This window comes from Oryza glaberrima, chromosome 5 (genome assembly GCF_000147395.1).
Source record: "Oryza glaberrima chromosome 5, OglaRS2, whole genome shotgun sequence".
NCBI classification, from domain to species: domain Eukaryota; kingdom Viridiplantae; phylum Streptophyta; class Magnoliopsida; order Poales; family Poaceae; genus Oryza; species Oryza glaberrima.
The window spans coordinates 20,899,445-20,918,594 of NC_068330.1; the positions used below are offsets into that span (position 1 = coordinate 20,899,445).

Here is a 19,150-nt window from a genome sequence, read left to right on the forward strand (position 1 = left end):
TGTGTTGGGGATTGATTGATTCCTCCTCTGCTTCTCGAAGCGGAAGGAGAAAGGGGGGATTTGGTTTGGAAGAAGCAGAGGTGGGTTGCTTGGGCCACCAAACGATGTAGGCCTTATATATTGGGCCAATTGGCTTGGGCCACGAGTTAAGAGAAAATGCTAGCCACACCACACAGGAATAATGTTTCATCTGAGATCCATGTGTGTACTCAATGCAGAATGGCTGGTGTTCATGACTTGGATTGCATTAGTGCACCATCATATTGTGTTGTTAGTAATGAGTTTTCCTCATCATAGAAGAATTCTTTGATCAGTTGCATCAAACGGAATTTGCAGTGAAGATCGATGGATTGCTTCTTGAGACTGGTTTCAGTCGCTTCTCTTCTCGGGATCCAATTAGAATCCTCAGTGTATGACACAAATTAGTTTCATAACTAATTCAATCATACTGACATAACACGGTGCATCGGTGTCAGCTAACCAGTCAACATGCTGATGCCTTGTCTTTGTTCTCCTGACATACTAGTTGTTTTGTGATCAGTTGCATGGGGATAGCTAGATGCAGAATGTGGTCATGAAAAGTAGACTTTCTACAGTACAGCCCATTAATCTGCCTCCAGAGGAAGCTACTTTTGGGCCCCAAGAAAGCTGGCCCTATAAATGAGGCCGAGTCCGATCTCACAGTGGCCCACCCACTTCTTCCAAACCATTCCACCATCTCCTTCCGTTTCGAGAAGCAGAGGAACCATTCCAAACCATTCCCGCCGCGCGCACACACAGCGCATCGCCTCCTCGCCATCGGCAAGCCGCGCCTCCGCCTCTCAGATGGACGCGCTGTGGCGCGACCTCGTCGGCGACGTCCTCCGCCTCGTCCACAAGCGCCTCCCGTGCCTCGTCGACCGGCGCCGCATGGCCCGAGTCTGCCACGACTGGCGCGTCGCCGTCGCGCCGCAGCCGCAGCCGCCGCCGGGGACGAGGCCGCTCCCGTCGATACTCGTCCCGCGCGCCGACGACGGGCATTGCTTCGCGTGCGCTCTCGCCGGCTGCGCCACCCACGCCTTCGGCCACCCGCTCCCGGTCGACGCACGCGCCGCGCGCTACTTCGGCGCCTACGACGGTGGCTGGGTCTTCGTCGCCTTCGGCCAAATCCTGGACTACGCGCTACTCAGCCTCCGCAACGGCACGCGATTCCACTTCCCCGACACGGGCACGGACATGGTGGCCGCGACCCTCTCTTCGCCACCGGGCGACGAACGCTGCGTCGCCGCCGCCATCAGCCATTCCTGCATGATGAACAATCCACGAATCCATGCATTCGGGATCCTGAGGCATCGAGGTGTGGAGGAGGCGACTCATGATCCTGCTGAGTTCTTCACCGGCCATGCTCTGGAGGATGTCGTACACCACAAGAAAGCTTTCCACTTCCTCACAAGAGAAGAAAACCTCCATGTTTTTCCTGTAGCGGGCTTCCACGAAGACGACGACGGCAATCTGGAGATACCGCCCATGGAGGTTCGCCGATTCTCGCGTGGTGGGCGAGATTACGGCGGATGCTTCGCTGTTCGCTACCTGGTGGAGTCCGGCGAGAGTCTCCTCATGGTCGTCAGGCTCCTTCCTCATCCTCCCCTCTTTCCGCCGACGACATGGGCGTTCAAGGTGTTCGAGATGGTGGAGACGCCCATCAACAACGACGGGGCACCATACGCCTGGAAGGAGCTGGAATCGCTGGGTGGGCGGATGCTGTTCGTCGCGCGAGGCTGCTCCAGATCGTACGACGCGGGCGACTATCCGGGCGACGAGTTCAACGAGGGCGTCTACTTCCTGGATGACGGGAGACTCTACGATGAGGCGTTCCAAATCTTGAATCCCTTTGCCCAGTACCGAGAATACCCCTGCAGAGATCACGGCAAGTGGCTGCCGCCGCCGGCGGCGGCGGCGGCGGTTACCGGCCGCGTGGACAAGTTCTTGCCGGAGCAAGGCCCGTCGCACTACACGCCGCCGGTTTGGATTCTCCCGTGAGAGACTGCCATGTTCTTAGTTAGATTGTCGTGGTACAGGTATTGCTTGCTTGCTGCCGATCTGGCATGGCATTGTGCTTGGCTTACAGCGAATTCACATTATGTTTCTCGAGATCCATGCGTGCTTGCAACTGCTTGATCCATCATATCATAACTAATACAGAAATTGTTAGTGCTCATGACTCAGATTGCATTAATTAGTGCATCATTAGATTGCAACGAACAATGACTCTGTGTGGGGGATTGCATTAGTGCACATGCATGCTTTGGATCGGATTTGCAGTGAAGACGAAACTGCTTGTGCAGCTTGCTTTCAGTTGCCTGAATTCTCTTCTGAGGATCTAGCCAGAAATTCAGCTTGCTTTTAGCGCTGCTCGGGGCGGAGGCTGAGGAGCGCGTGGCGCTCGATCTGGCGGAAGGCGAGGAAGAGCCAGCCGCCGCTGTACGTGCCGAAGTAGCGCGCCTCGTGCGCGGCGTCCGGGTCTCCGGGATGCCGAAGCAATTATTTTTATTAATTTTTTTAAAAAATATTTTTTTTATGTTTAAAAAAAATATTATTATTTTTCGTTTTTTATTCGCCAATACTTCTCTGATACCGTATCGCGCGAGTATCGGCCGTATCCCTGTATCAGATACGTATCCCGTACGGGAATGGCAACAAAGTGCCGTATCTGTGCATCATGCAGCTCGGCGCATGAACAGAATCAGAAATCGTTTTATCGTTGTTGTTGTTATCCTTTTCCTTTTTCTTACATAAAAAGAATCGGCATAGGCAATTTGGCTTTACACTTGTGCCTAGCGATCTTGTACTTGTAGGACTATTATAGCTGATCAGCCCAGATAGTAGTACTTAACTGTCTAATTATAATCATCCTAACACTAGTAATGAAGCAACCAACCATCTGAAACAAGTTAACAAATTCGTACCTCCCCGCTAAAATAAAAATAAAAAAAATCGTTCATTAGACAGATCCGGCAACTGCAAGTTCAGAAAATGAATGAGAAATGCAGATTTAAACAACTCTCCCGTGGATCAATATTTACTCTCATTTTATCTCTCCTGTCGACAAGAGAGCAGATCATTCTCATACCAATACCAGTGCGTTACTGAAAAAAATTCGATCACTTTAGATCAATAACTATCTTAACCAGTTCCTCTGCTGCTACAATATACTCAATATTCTACATCACACACATAATCTATGAACAAATTGTGTCACAGAAAAATAGATTCAGTAACATCAATAGTAGTGCCATCGCAAGAGCAGATAACACAGGAAGAGTGGCACAGCTAGTAGCAAGAAAGCAAAGATAAATGATCTGCATCTTGCACAGCCAGCTGAAACCGATGCTGAAAATATCTCAGTACGAATATTCTGAGAAGCTTGGCATGGCAATTATGAACAAATGAAGAAGACTAGCAGTTGAGTTATGAAATATATGCAATCCATGTCCCTCAAAACAGAGTCCCATCTTGGACAGTTAACAAGCAACTGAAAGCAGGCTGTAGAAGCACAAGCAATAATTCACCTTCAATGCAAATATATTTCATGCAAAACATGCTTCTATGTGGAAAATTAAGCACTGCTAATTGACCACATTTTCACATTGCATTATAACTGACGGCAATACAATGATGCGCTAATGCAATTCATGTCATGAACAGCAAATTTATGACTTCATGTAATTCATCAGATACAACACCTGTTTTTTGATTGTCCTATGATAAGATATATTTGGAGTGCGGTGCATTTTACCTTTGGCATTCGTCCACTGCTCAATATGTCTCATCTTCTTGGTAGTTGGATAAATGGTGTTAATCCTAGGCTAAAATATCGAGTTTTTGTAGGCATAGCGGCGTTGTGCTGGGCGGTGTGGTTGAGTAGAAATGATGTGGTCTTTAATGGATCAAATGCTTACTCCTTTTTGCAGGTGATTTTCAGGGGGACATATTGGGCAAGACTTTGGTCCTTGTTGCTTAAGGAAGAGGATGGCACTTTGGTGAAAGAATACTGCAAAATGTTAGAGATGAGAGTTTTAGAGTTCTACTCCAACTATGGCTGGAACTTCAGAAGGAGAATTCAAGATTAGGTTGGCACTTCGTGTCTGTTTGATGTGGTGTGCCTGGATGGTGGTTTTACTGTTTTGTTGGTTGTTCTTGACTCTTTTTGTGGTCCAAGTTATTTTGTTTTTGTTACCCATGTAATGGGTGGAGCTTCAATGCTTATGTATGAACTTGGTTGGCTGTGTACATCCCGTTGGATGTAGAGGCCGGGTTTTTAACCCATTATCTAAAAAAAAATTCATCAGATCAGATATCAAATTGCATTCATGTAAATCTGATTTGGAAGCGTTTTCTGCTAGGGACTACAAGCATACCTGTAATAGCAAGCCTTAAGAACAATATTAATACTCCTTGTATATGTCATCTCATTGTTAATTATCAGTAAATTCAGAACCTGTTGGAAATTATGAACAGGTGAAAATGACTGCATAGTATGAAATTTGTAGCACCCGTTGGAAGGATTAACAATGCAAATGCAATTCATCTTCGTTGAAATTCAGTTGATCCAAAGCATGCTTAGATTAGGAAAAAGCCAAGTGCTGGTGTTAACTAAACGCATTCTCACACTGCAGAATCGACTGTAATACAATGATGCACTAATGCAATTCTGAAAATTAGCAGAAGGTACAGAAAACATGACCGAGCAATTGCAAGAACGCATGGGCCTCGAAGGCTCGAAATCGAATGAAACATCATAGATTGTAGTTACTGCACAAATCAACAGCCGCCAAATCAGCTCACTAATGAAAATAGCAACTGTTAAAACTCGCTCTAAGCTAAGCAGATCTCAACAAGATCGGCAGCAAACATTACCTGTGCCACGACGATCAAACTAACATGAGCACGCTCTCAGGGGAGAAGCCAAGCCGGCGGTGAGTAGCTCGACGGGGCTTGCTCCGGCAAGAAGTTGTCCGCCTCGGCCGCCCCCAGCAGCCACTTGCCGCTGTCTCTGCAGGGGTAGCGCCGTCCGGTGCCATCGAGGAGGACCGTGAACTCGTCGTAGATTCTGTCGTCGTCCAGGAAGTAGACGCCGGCGCTGAACCCCAACCCCGGGTAATCGGCCACATTGTATGATTTTGAGCAGCCTCGCGCGACGAACAGCATCCTCCCACCCAGCGATTGCAGCTCGTTCCACGCGTACTGGGCCTCGCCGTTGTTGATGGCCAGCTCCACCATCTCGAACACCTTGAACGCCGACGTCCTCGGTGGCATTTGGGGAGGATCAGAGACGTACCTGACCACCATCAGGAGATTCTCGCGGGACTCCACCAGGTAGCGAGCAACGTCGCGTCCGTCGTAATCACGCCCATCATGCGGGAAGCTGGGAATCTTCCTGGGTGGTATATCCAGATAGCCGCGGCGGCCTACTCGGAACTCCGGTACCGCGAAAGCATGGAGGCGCTCTTGCGCGGTGAGGAAATAGAAGGCTTCCTTGTGGTGTATGACATCCTCCAGAAATGGTCCGAAGACGCCCTCGCTAGCAGTCGGCATCACCGCGACCTGACGCCGCATGTACCAGAACGCGTGCATGCGTGCACCATTCATCCCGGGCCAGTACGAGCTGATGGCGGCGCCGATGCAGTGCTCGTCTTCCGGCGGCGAGGAGAGGGTCGCGGCTATCATGACCATGTCCCTGATGATGCTAGGATTCAGGTCGAGGCAGACGATTCCGAGGATGCTGATGCAGTACTTGGTGCGGAGGTTGAGGAGGCCGTGCCGGCCGTGGCCGCGGCTGTTGCCGAAGTCGAGGAAGAGCCAGCCGCCGCTGTACGTGCCGAAGTAGCGTGCCTCGCGCGCGTAGTCCGGGACGCCGAAGTCGTGTCTGCGGCAGCCGCCGACGGCGCACGAGAAGGTAGGGCCGCCGGAGCTCGGCACGAGGATCCACGTGAGCGGGCGCTGCTGCGGCGGCGCCGGCGCCGCGACGGCCGCGCGCCAGGACTTGCAGGCTCGGCGCATGTTGCGCCGGTCGACGAGGCACGGGAGGCGCTTGTGGACGAGGCGGAGGACGTCGGCGTTGAGGTCGCACCATCGCGCGTCCATTGGAGAGGCCGGTGGCGAGAGGCGGTGGCGCGGCTGGCCGGCGGCGAGGAGGCAGAGGCGCGCTGTGTGTGTGGGGATTGATTCCTCTGCTTCCTTCTAGAAGCGGAAGGAGAGAATTTTGGTTTGGAAGAAGCAGAGGTGGGAGGCGTGGGCCACCAAGCGATGAGACTAGGCCTTATATTGGGCCCATTGGCTTGGGCCACAAGTTCTCTCCCTTGAGCGTCGCGTGAAGAGTGAATGTTATCCACACAGGAATGTTTCATCTGAGATCCATGTGTGATGTGTGTACTTGGATTACATAATGGCTGGTGTTCATGACTTGGATTGCATTAATAGCTTCTTGAGACTGGTTTCAGTTGCTTCTCTTCTCGGGATCCAATCAGAATCCTCAGTAGATGACACAAATTAGTTTCATAACTATTAATTTAGTCATGACTATTTTTTTTTGAACGACTCACATAAGACAGTGCGAAGTTCATTTGATAGAGTAGAAAAAAACTACAAGATTACAACCCTGAAAGGTCGTAACCAGGAAAAAGGAAAAAAAATACCACCACCCACACACCGATAGCGCCAACACACAGGTTCGGGAGAAGGCTAGCACCGGACCGGCCGCCGCTAAGTGTGACCGACCGCCGCTAGGCCAACAAAGGAACACAGACGAGAACGCCCAAAAAAATGCCATTACAATCAACACAAAGTCCAACTCTATTCTAGAGCGTGCTTGCACCAATTGTTCGAGTGGTTTCGACAAGAGGATGTCTCCAAAGAGAGAAACGATAGAAAACCGCTGAGTCATGACTAATTTTTGCAAGTTGAGGTCCTGGAGTGGAGTAGCAGGATCCTTCTAGTCACAACATTTTCTCTCCTTTTCTGCTTATAGCTGATGTATGAAGTCCTCATACAAAGATATGCAATCCTTATGCATATTCTCAAATAATAGCTTCATTCACGTGGAATTTCCTTTCGGTTAAGAACTTACCCTGGAGTCTCTGATGCGAGTGCTTATCAGTTCATCACTTTTGTTTATCGAGTTACGGCCTGAACAGTAATTAAACAAGTTATTACCTAACTTCCCAATTTTAATCAAGTTAATACTAGTAACGAGTATCCAACCATCAGTCATCATCAGATGCTGCAAATTCAGAAAAATAAATGGGCAATGCGGAGATAAACATCCACCTCTCCGTGTCCCAACTTATCCTCTCATTTCTACACTTAAGTAGAGCATTTAGCAGAAAATCATCTGATCAGTATTAGTGTACAGACCTACTACCAATCTACCATCAGCCATCAGGCTGTGTTACTGAAGAAATGCTGATAGCAGAACATCATCTGATCAGTACTAGTGATCAGATTAACACGATGCCTATCATCTGTGTTACTGAAGAAATGCTGATAACTTGGGATCTGAAGAAATACCTCTTGACAAGAGAAATATACTCAACATTTTACATTATGCACATAATCTAGGAACAAATCGTGCCATCCTGGCACAGAAAAAAAATTCTGTAGCGGAAACAAGTAGTCCCTAAGAAGATCAAATAAAATCCAGATGATCGTACAACAACAGGAAACAAAAAGTAAACGATCTGCATCTTTCACAGCTAGCTAAAAGTCTGAAACCGGTATGTACAAGTAATGTCAGAAGCTTGGCATGCTATATTATGAACAATGGAAGAAGATTATAAATGAATCAAGGAAAATATATAGCAGAGATTGAAAATTCAGCTAAGATCCTCTAAAGAGTGGCACCATCCTACCCCAGTTCATGTTGGACTGTCAGCGAGGAACTCAAAACAGGACGCAGAAGCAATTCAGATTCACTGTAAAACCGTTTGATGCAAAACATACTTCTATCAGGAAAACTAACCACTGCAAGTTAGTTAAACATTGAATTGTTTTTTTATTGCGGCATAGCATATATTAATGCAATCCAAGTCGTGATGAACGGCAACCATTTGAAGCATATTGCGTTCTTGATTCACTGCAGCATCAGATCACACAAATTCATAGTTTCATACTGCGTTCATGATTCACGTAGTTCTGACTTGAAAACATTTTCTGCTATAAAAGGAGAAATTCTCCAGCATTATAGCAACTACCAATCCATGATTATGACATCAAATCTGGACTGAAACTGAAACTGCACTAATCCATCGCAGCAAGAGGAGACGGGACAGAGTACAACGGCATCAAATCGACAGCTGATGCAGAGGATGGAGACCGCCATGATCAAGCACAGCGAGCAGAGCGCACTTGGCTCTCGAAGCTTCTGGAAGCAGGAAAGGCCGATTCGGTGGGCCCACCCAAGCCGTAACGCCTCTCTCTTCTTCGTCGAGCTGCTTTGCCGCCGCGCGCGCGCGCGCGGAGGACATCGTCCACCTCGGGCCTCCTCTCGAAGACATGGAGGACGAGCTGGGAGGCGCTCCTCTTCTCCATGAGCCTCCACCTCCGCCCCAGACTCCGCCCCGCCGGCGCCGCACCGGCGTCCCCGTCCCAATTCTCCACGGCAACAACTGCAACAGCGACCTCTATTTCTGGCTGCCTTTGGTCGACGCGAAGGGAGTCCACCGCGGAGACCTGCGTTTACCGGACGTTCGCGGCATCGCTGAGGCGGTCCGCGACGGCGCCAGGGTCGTGTACGCCGACGTCGTCGATGGCCTCGGCGGAGGTCGCGTGGTGGCGCGCATCCGGGGACAGCTGGTGCTACTTGAGGTAGCCCCTCTGGCTGCCTATGCCGGTGGAGATGGCGGCGGTGGCGGCGACGACGGCGACGGTTTGCAGGTATGCGCACACACCAACTCGCATCGAAATGCTTGCAACCATTGCTTGTTAGTTCTGTGTGTTGAATTGACCTCGTCGTCCTCCTCCGTGAAGATGTATGTTCCGAAGCTATCTGCGGAGAATTGCGAGCACTTCTTCTGGGTCCCTTTCGTGGACGAGATCGGCACCCTACGAGGGCACGTGCCGTCGTCAGCCCTGGGAGGCATCGCCGACGCGGTCCGGGGCGGCGCCAGGGTCGTCTACGCTCGCATCGGCGGCGAGCACCCAATACCACCACTCGCTGGAGGTCGCGTGCTGCTGCTGGTAGGCGGGCACCTGGTGTCCCTGAACGTCGTGGCACTTGGCCTCGGCGTTCCTGTTCCTGCTCGTGATCGGGAAGACGATCATGGGGTTGCAGCCGTGCGCCACCAAGACGGTGGTGACGAAGCACTCGAACATAATTATTTTTAATAATTTTGGTGATTAATAGAAAAATCGAATATAATTATCATTCGGGTTTATTTTTTTTTACTTTCTATAAGTCACACCAAACAGTTAGCGGCTTTGCCATTGTACTCCTTTATGGCTCACCCGCTGCCTCTTTCTTTATGGTCATTGAGATTTTAAAATCGAACATGATTACTATTGGTTTTTTTAAAAACTTTTTAGAAGTTCTGAACCTTTAAAAATTGGACCATGTAGTTTTTAGAGTTTATTTTCTCGTTGAGTTTCATTTTTTATAAATTCTAGAAGTCATGTTAAATGATGACACTATACTCCTCTACGGCCCATCCACCACCTACTCTTTATTGTCATTGGGATTCTAAAAATCGAACATAACTATCGTTGGAATTTATTTTTTATTTTCTAGAAGTCCTGCCAACTGTCGGCGGCTCTGCAACATACTCCTATACATCCCACCCGCTGCTTCTCCTTTTTATTATCATTAAGATTTTAAAAATCGAATATGATTATCAATGGGGTTTATTTTTTACTTTCTAGAAGTTCCAACAACCGCCTTGCCCGTTTACTTCACGGGCTGCCTATCGTCTCCTTTTAATCGTTATTAGGATTCTATTTGGTGTTTTATTAATAGTTTTTATATGACCGCAACCACTCTACTCCTTTATAACCCTGCTACTTAATTTATCTCGTCATGTGTTTTAGACGGTCTTTTCTTTTCATAATCTTTATTTTTTATCACCAATTTTAGTTATTTATAAATTGTATTCCTACTTGATTTTTTTTATTTTTCTAATTTCAGATTTTTTTTTCAAATTTTAATTAAAACTGTATAGTGTTCTTTTAATATTTTTATTTTTTATTTTTGAATTTCAGTTGTTTCAAAAGTATATTTCTACTTAAACTCTCCTTTAAATTTTTCTAATTTTGGATATTATTTTATTTTTTATTCTGAATTTTAATTAATCTCGTATTGGGTTCTCCTTTCAATATTTATTATTGCTTATTTTTAATTTCGAATTTCAGTTAAATTTAAACTGTATTCCTACTTGAACTCTTCTATTCTTTTTGCTAATTACGGATTTTATTTTTATTTTTATTCTGAATATTAATTAATCTCGTATTGGGTTCTTTTTATAGGCTTTTCTCTCAATATTCCTTATTTTTAATTCTGAATTTTAGTTATTTTTAAATTGTATTCCTACTTGGACTCTTCTTTTCTTTTCTAATTTCGTATTTTATTTTATTTTTATTCTGAATTTTGATTAATCTCGTATTGGGTTCTTATATGAACTTTTCTTTCAATATTGCTTATTTTTAATTCCGGATTTCAGTTATTTTTAAATTATATTCGTACTTGGACTCTCCTTTTCTTTTTCTCTGATTAATGTGGGAATTTCTAGCCCCTATAGCGAACGTGGTGCCTCCTTTCAAAGCTGTTTTAATAATATAACTAGCTGGGTGGCTCGCGCAATTGCGCGGCTAGCACCCAAACAAAATCATATATTTTTTTAAGTATGATTTTACTTAGGATTTGTTAAATAGCTATCTCATTGTCTTAAGACTTTGAAATACCAAATCTTATCATCCTCGTGTTTCTAATTATATAGTTTTTAAAAGTCACACCAGTTGTTACCGCTTATGTCATCTCCTTCTTTATTTCCTTGCTTGATCTACCACTATTTCTATTCATTCTCCTTGTAACCTTTAAAAATTGGATTTTATAGTTTTTAGAGTTTATTGTCACGTCGGGTTTCATTTTTTTATTTCTAGACGTCCTGTCAAACGTTGCATTATACTCCTCTGTGGTCCGTCCACTGTCTCTTCTCTTTATTGTCATTGAGATTTTAAAAATCGAACATAATTATCGTTTGAGTTCATTTTTTACTTTCTACAAGTCCCGCGAAACCGTCAGCGGATTTGCCATTGTACTTCTCTATGACTCGCCCGCTGCCTCCCTTCTTTATTATCGTTGAGATTTTAAAATCGAACATGATTATCATTGGTTTTTTTTTACTTTGTAGAAATTCCGAACCTTTAAAAATTGGACTTGTAGTTTCATTTTTTATAATTTTTAGAAGTCCCATCAAACGATGCCACTATGCCCCTCTACAGCCCTCCGCATACTCTTTATTGTCATTGTCATCCTAAAAATAGAACAAAACTATCGTTGGAATTCATTTTTTATTTTCTAGAAGTCCCATCAACCTTCGGTGGCTCTACAACTATACTCTTATACACCCCACCCGCTGGTTCTCATTTTTATTGTCATTGAGATTTTAAAAATCGAATATGATTATCAATGGGGTTTGTTTCTTTACTTTCTAGAAGTCTCGGCAACCGCCTTACTCGTTTGCTTCACAGCATGCCTGACGTTCCTCCTTTTAATAGTCATTAGGATTCTATTTGGTTTTATATTAACAATTTTTATATGTCGTATCAACTGCCACCACTCTACTCCTTTATAGGCCTGTTACTTAATTTATCTCGTCATGTGTTTTAGATAGTCTTTTCTTTCAATAATCTTTATTTTTATCAAAAATTTTAGTTATTTATAAATTGTATTACTAATTGAAATCTTATTTTTATTTTCCTAATTTCAGAATTTTTTTTAAAAATTTAGTTAATACCGTAGTTGTTCTTTTAATGTTTTTATTTTTTATTTTCAATTTTAGTTGTTTCAAAATTGTATTCCTACTTGAATTCTCTTTTATTTTTTTTTCTAATTTTTTATATTATTTTATTTTTTATTCTAAATTTTGATTAATCTCGTATTGGGTACTTATATGAATTCTTCTTTCTATATTGCTTGTTTTTAATTCTGAATTTCAGCTAATTTTAAAATGTATTCCTACCTGAACTCTTCTTTTATTCTCTTTTGCTAATTTTGGATTTATTTCTTTTTATTCCGAATTTTAATTAATCTCGTATTGGGTTCTTATATGGACTCTTCTTTTAATATTCCTTATTTTTAATTCCGAATCTCAGCTATTTTTAAATTATATTTCTACTTGGACTCTCATTTCCTTTTCTAATTTTGGATTTTATTTTATTTTTATTTCGAATTTTAATTAATCTCGTATTGGGTTCTTATGTAGAAACTTCTTTCAATATTGCTTATCTTTAATTCCGAATTTCAGCTATTTTTAAATTGTATTTCTACTTAGACTCTCCTTTCCTTTTCTAATTTTGGATTTTATTTTATTATTATTTTGAATTTTGATTAATCTCGTATTGGGTTCTTATAGGGAAACTTCTTTCAATATTGCTTTTTTTAATTCCGAATTTCAGCTATTTTTAATTGTATTTCTACTTGGACTCTCCTTTTCTTTTTTTTCTTTTTCTCCGATTAATGTGCGAATTTTTAGCTCCCACAACGAACGTGGTGCCTCCTTTCAAAGCTATTCTAATAATTAAATAGATAGATAGATAGATTTGCTAAAATCTATTAACTTATTAAAGGAATAGAAAAAAGGAGCCTCCATGTTCTCTCACGGCCTAAAAATTCTCATATTAATCAGAGAAAAAGAAAAACAGAGTCCATATAGAAATACAATTTAGAAATAGTTAAAATTCAGAATTAAAAAATAAGGAATATTGGAAGAGGAGACTAGAGTCCATATAGAAATACAATTTATCAATAACTAAAATTCGGAATTAAAAATAAGGAATATTAGAAAAGAAGAGTATAGAGTCCATGTAGAAATACAATTAAAAATAATAGAAATTCGGAATTAAAAATAAGGAATATTAGAAGTAGAGTATAGAGTCCATATATAAATACAATTAGGTAATAATAGAAATTCGGAATTAAAAATAAGGAATATTAGAAATATAGTATATAGGCCATGTAGGAATTTAAAACTAACTAAAATTCATAATAAACACAATAAAATTAAAAGTAGAGTTTAGAGTCCGTATAAAAATACAATTTACAAATAACTAAAATTCGAAATTAAAAAAACATGGGAAGAAGAGCCTAAATCAATATAGGAATACAATTTAGAAGTAATTGAAATTGGAAATTAAAAATTAAAGAATATTGAAAGATGAGTTTAGAGTGCACATAGAAATACAATTAGAAATAATAAAAATTCTGAATTAAAAATAAATAATATTGGAAGAAGAGCCTATAGTCTATATAGAAATACAATTTACAAATAAAAAAATTTCGCAATAAAAAAACGAAATATTGAAATACGAGTCTAGAGTCCATATAGGAATATAATTTACAAATAACTAAAATTTGATATTAAAAATAATTAATAACTAACACGTATATAAAATACAATATAAATATTACACATTAGTAGTTTCGTAAAGTTAGTACAAAATTTAAAATTATGTTGTCATTTTAATAATTTGAATAATACATTGAGAAAATATATATGCTATTATATGAGAGAAAAATATAATGATGCTAGCCGCGCAATCTGCGCGGGCCACCATGCTAGTTGACTTAAAAAGGGAATGATTTAAGGCAGTTATCGAAAAGTGCCTTTAACAAACTAAAATGCCTTTGAATCTCATCTATCTTGTAGTTATGTCAGTTATTATGCGTTCAATTAACCCTATTTGTTCAAATATCTGAATGATTTCGTAGATGGATGCAATTCATGCATGGAAAGATTGGTGCATGAACTGGCCTTAAATTGCAGTCAAAGTCCTTCCATGTGTTAGAACCAGATATGCTCTGAGTTTATCTAAATTTGATCACTTTGCCTGGGCTTTACATAGATTAACTATTTGCTGACCGGAGGACTTTTTGATAGAACTTTATATTACAATTACACCTCCTCAAGCAATGCAATAGATATTAGTATACAATGTTTTCTTAATTATTCTCTCAAGTACTTCCAATCACATGCATTCTACAATCGGGTTGTAATCTAGAGTTCTAGACACAGTCTTATGATAAACCAAATGTTTGTAAGTCAATTTCAGGATGCTAGCTAAATGCACATGTGTTGCAACGGGATTTTTTTTTTACAAAAAAAAAATCGCATGATGAATCTTTAAAGCCAAAAATTATTAAAGACAAATAGAATTACACAGTAGCATTTAGCATGGGCATATTACGTGTAATTTGGTTACTGAATCTCATCCAAACACTCTTAGAATAGTTGTATTAGAACGAAAAATGTAAGCACACGTAATTCGTACTCACCCAAACTCTCAGAATCTAGACCACAAACTACTCTTGGTCACACAAAATTTTTTTTATCAAATTATATTCTTAAAAGAAGTTTTCAATCCACAAAATTCTCTAAATGACATATTGTGCCACTTGGCATCAATCTAAATTTATTTTTTTTCTTTATCAAGCTATAAATTTTCTAAATGACATATTGTGCCACTTGGCATCAATCTAATTTATTTTTTTTCTTTATCAAAGTTATAAATTTTCTAAAGGACATATTGTGCCACTTGGCATGAATCTAATTTAACATTTTTTTCTTTATCAGGTTATAAATTGAAACCATCGAGCATATTGTCTTCCTGTCTCTAAATATGGATATATCTATAATATTTTAATGTTTTTAATCTGAAAAATAATTTAGACTAATAATATAGATATTTAAATTAGGTAATTAATAAGTTCAAATCAACTATAGTTTCGAATAAAAAACAAAATGATTTATGCCAAGTACAATCTAATAGCAATAAAATATTATAGATAATATAAATCAATATTTTTATAAATTTTAAGTACGATTCATACTAAAGATTAAAGAAAATAATAAATTTATATATAAGTGATAATATAATAAAATGCAAGTTAAAATTATTAAATGAAAAATATTATTAATAAACAATAATATTGATGTATTTGTAAATGTTTTCATGTACGTGTCAATGAGTGAAACAAATAATTTACCATGTGATATATTAATTATTAAAATTATTTTCATCCATTATAAAGCACGGGCATTCTGCTATGCTATGAAATGCATCTCGATCAATAATCAATCTACTGTCTCTGTTGGTTAATTGTGTGTTCTTATCATGTACGCATGGTTGATTCGTGTAATCAATATTTATTCGTGTGATGAACTAAATTTGCCATGTAGAAGTAATCAACATTTATTAAGCCAGACGTTTTTATTAAAGTTGATTTACGATAGTTTGTCGAAAAGTAACTTTAACAAACTAAAATGCATTTCAATCTCATCTATCACGCGGTTTATGTCAGTTATTTGCATATCACTCTTTTGCCATGAAATGCATCTCGGTCGATAATCAATCTACTGTCGTTGTTCTTATCACGTAGTTATGGTCGAGATAATCAATGTTCTCATCACGTCGTCGATTCGTGTGTTTGTGTTTACAGGTCTGCAAACCCAAAGGAGGACGAGAAGGAGTGGCTTCAAGCAAAGCTCGAGCGCATCTACGTAGATGTCTCCATCAAAATCTAGCTTCTGTATAGAGAAATGACGTAATGGAACTGGCTCATCGTTCACGAGACGAGGCCAACTTTTCTAAGGCTATCAAACAAGTCCGTGCCGCAGCGCTCCGGTTGAGGCTTATTGAGCTTGGGGATGAACCTTACAAGACCCTCCACCCGAACGGCTTGCTCTGATACGGATAGACGGGGAGTGTAACACTAATCAATTTACATCCACATTATCATATTCTCATCTGGTCCTCCTGGTCCTCTCCTAGTACATGGGGGTGTAATTAGGGGTGGAAAAAAAAGCTTGGGCTCGTGAGCTCAGCTCGGGCTTGGCTCGAGTTCGCTAAGCTCGGCTCGGCTTGAATGCCAAACGAGCCAAGCCCAAGCTTCCTTTTCAGCTCGGTTATGAAACGAGCCGAGCCCGAGCTGGCTGGCGAGCCGCTTGATTTGGTTCGTGAGCCTAGGCCATCATGTATTTATATGGATGATTTTATTTTTTAATGGAGTTATTATTTGTTAATATGTAATTTATTATCTATATTTTGATGAATTTAATATATAAAGTTATTTTAATTTTACATGTTGATGATTTGTTATTGCTTTTCTTAATGATTACAAATTATATAGCTTCAACGAAAGGCTCGCAAGCCAGCTCGAGCTAGGAAACGAGCCGAGCCGAGCTCATGTTTTAGCTCGTTTCCCTAACCGAGTCGAGCCAAGCCAAGCTTAGCTTGTTGCAAGCCATTGCAAGCAGAGCCGAGCCAGGCTTCGTTTCCACCCCTAAGTGTAATACTGATCAATTCATCAGCCTATAGGTGCGCTCTTTTCAGCTTATAGGATTAGATTCTCCTCGTTTTCCGTTAGCACGCTTTTCAAACTGCTAAACGGTATATTTCGTGCGAAAACTTTCTATAAAGAAGTTGTTTTAAAAAGCCAACAAATTTATTCTTAAAAATATGTATATTAATACTTAATTAATCATATGCTAATCTCATTTCTCGTTTTACGTGCGGCTAATCAGTCCACCGCACCTGCTGAAACGAGCGCACCCTACAAGTGGGAGAGATATTCTGATAGTGTGATTGTTATAAGATCCAAATGTTGATACACGCAGAGGATGCTTATCTCTGTTTTCCCCCATTCACTTTTCTGAACTTGTGGCATCTGTAATTCTGTCTGTACAATCAAAACACTTGGTACCTTATACAGGCATGCACCCATCCGACCTCAAAAACAATATGCATGGCAAAGCTGGCGTCACTGCCGAGTGCCAAACTCCCAGTTTGAGGTTTAAAATTACCATAGAAAATTTTCAAGTATTTAACCCAAAAGGCCACCAAGAGGCTTATCTCTATCTCTACTATTATTAAAATTGAAATTGAAGATGTTTTTTCCGGTATTTTGGTACGTTATCCATGTATGAGTCGGTTTTTAAGTTCGTTTGCTTTTGGAAATACATATCCGTATATTTGAGTCGGTTTTAAGATCGTTCACTTTTGGTAATACAGAAAGAATCATATAAGAAATATGTTTAAAAAAACTCGCATGCTAACTTGGGACGATCGGACTCCCAAGTACATCTCATGATTTTCTAAAAATATATATATCCAAGCGAACTCCCACGTTAAATTTCATTTTAACTAAACCAAATATATAATATTAAAATAGACTTCACCCGTTGCAACGCACAGACATTTTTCTAGGGAATAAGTTCACTTTAGGTCCCTCTATTTGTTGTTCAGTCCGATTTTCGTCCCTTGACCGCAAAACCAGGTACGACCCGTCCCCCAACTTATGAAAACCAGGCAAACGAGGTCCCTCAACGGGTTTGGCTGACGTGACGCCTACGTGGCTAATTTGACTCGGTCTTCATCTAACGTGGCGCTTACGTAACAATTTGATCTGGAAAAATAATAAAGCTGTGGGACCCACATGTCATTTTCACACATAAAACAATAAAAAAAATAGTGGGACCCACGTAGGCCCCACATGTCATACTCACCCCCTCATCTTCCTCCTCCCTTTCCCTCTCCCCTCTCTCCAACTCTCTCCCCTCCTCTCTCCAGCCTCCAAGCACCACGGCCCACGGGGTCAGGGGAGGTCCGGCGGTGGCGGCCGGCGACGCGACAGCCGCCGGCGGCGGCGAGCTCCACCTCTCGGCGCAGCCGTGCAGACGTTCAGTAGAGCTCCTTGTTCACGTCGTTGAGTACAGCATCAGCATCGAGACCATGGACAAGATCAGACACTTTCGAGGGATTCCACTGGGGGTACTCGTGCCAGTTCGGTAGCTTGCTCACTCCTGGCCAAACTTGCTCATTTGGGGTGCCCAGCAACCTGGAACCAAACAATCAAGATAAATCACCACCATGAATACACGATTATGCCCCTTAAGTTTGCCAGCGAACACAAAGAACAATTGATGAGGAAACAGGCACAGTACTTGAAAATGTGCAGAAGCTGCTGAACCTCGGAATCTCCAGCGAAAAGAGGTTGAGTAGTGACCAACTCAGCTGAAATGCACAAGATATATCAACACTGTCAAGGCATGAATCCTGAAGAAATGATAATTTACAGTGGCTAAAATATCAGTTCACCATACCAAAAAATGCAGCCCACAGACCAGATGTCAACCGGAGTGGAGTAGTGTGTTGCGCCAAGAAGAACCTCGGGAGCCCTGTACCACAGTGTCAGGATCTGCGCAAAACAATCCATTCATCAGAGAGAGATCCAGGAACAGAAATCACGCCTGCGAAACAGATCGTCAAGCAGATCAGAGACTGCTAGTAGGAAGTAGGAACCGGACGCCTCCGCTGGTTCACCCCCGCCGCTGAGGTTGCCTCCTCTTCCCCCAACCCTAGGTTTCCTGTTACTCGTGTTCTGTGTGTTCATCCGCACGCGTCGTCGTCTTCAGGTGGATCTCTGCGGCCACGCGACGCTGGCATCCGCCCACTTCCTCTTCACCACCGTCCTCGCGAAGCAGCAGCACGCCGCCATGGTCGAGTTCGTGACCAGGTCCGGCATCCTGACCGCCAAGAAGGTTCCTGCTCCGCGTCCGCCGCGGCGGGGTCAGAAACGCGCGCGGCATCCGAGGAGGCGCCGGGAACGGCTGCACGGCTGCGCCGAGAGGTGGAGCTCGCCGGCGACGCCGGCTGTCGCGTCGCCGGCCGCCACCGCCGGACCTCCCCGTGACCCCGTGGGCCCTGGCGCCTGGAGGCTGGAGAGAGGAGGAGAGAGAGTTGGAGAGAGGGGAGAGGGAGAGGGAGGAGGAGGAAGATGATGGACATTGACGTGGGTCCCACCATTTTTTTATTGTTTTATGTGTGAAGATGACACGTGAGTCCCACGGTTTTATTATTTTTTCGGATTGAATTGCCGCCACGTCAGATGAAGACCGAGTCAAATTAG

General features: G+C 42.3%; 2 protein-coding genes and 1 long non-coding RNA gene across 4 annotated transcripts; 1 reads left to right on the forward strand and 2 right to left on the reverse strand.

Annotated features, from left to right (window-relative positions):
- Positions 1 to 786: 786 nt before the first annotated feature.
- Positions 787 to 2,019, forward strand: LOC127772828 (uncharacterized). Its single transcript, XM_052298810.1, has one exon. The coding sequence runs from the start codon at positions 826 to 828 to the stop codon at positions 2,017 to 2,019; it is 1,194 nt and encodes a 397-aa protein (XP_052154770.1). The 5' UTR covers positions 787 to 825.
- Positions 2,020 to 4,932: 2,913 nt separating this feature from the next.
- Positions 4,933 to 6,123, reverse strand: LOC127772827 (uncharacterized). Its single transcript, XM_052298809.1, has one exon. The coding sequence runs from the start codon at positions 6,121 to 6,123 to the stop codon at positions 4,933 to 4,935; it is 1,191 nt and encodes a 396-aa protein (XP_052154769.1).
- Positions 6,124 to 17,410: 11,287 nt separating this feature from the next.
- On the reverse strand, positions 17,411 to 18,898 carry LOC127772831 (uncharacterized). Of its 2 annotated transcripts, XR_008017473.1 has the most exons (4): positions 18,524 to 18,898; positions 18,345 to 18,439; positions 18,186 to 18,255; positions 17,412 to 18,079 (listed from the first exon to the last, which is right to left on the reverse strand). It is a non-coding gene; the product is annotated as an uncharacterized LOC127772831 (long non-coding RNA). The 2 variants fall into 2 exon arrangements; XR_008017472.1 differs by having other exon boundaries at positions 17,411 to 18,079; positions 18,345 to 18,894.
- Between the last annotated feature and the right edge of the window lie 252 nt (positions 18,899 to 19,150).

Bases quoted from the DNA above. Each gene is read 5' to 3' on its own strand.
- LOC127772828 (XM_052298810.1), top strand. From the start codon at position 826: ATGGACGCGCTGTGGCGCGACCTCGTCGGCGACGTCCTCCGCCTCGTC.
- LOC127772827 (XM_052298809.1), bottom strand. From the start codon at position 6,123: ATGGACGCGCGATGGTGCGACCTCAACGCCGACGTCCTCCGCCTCGTC.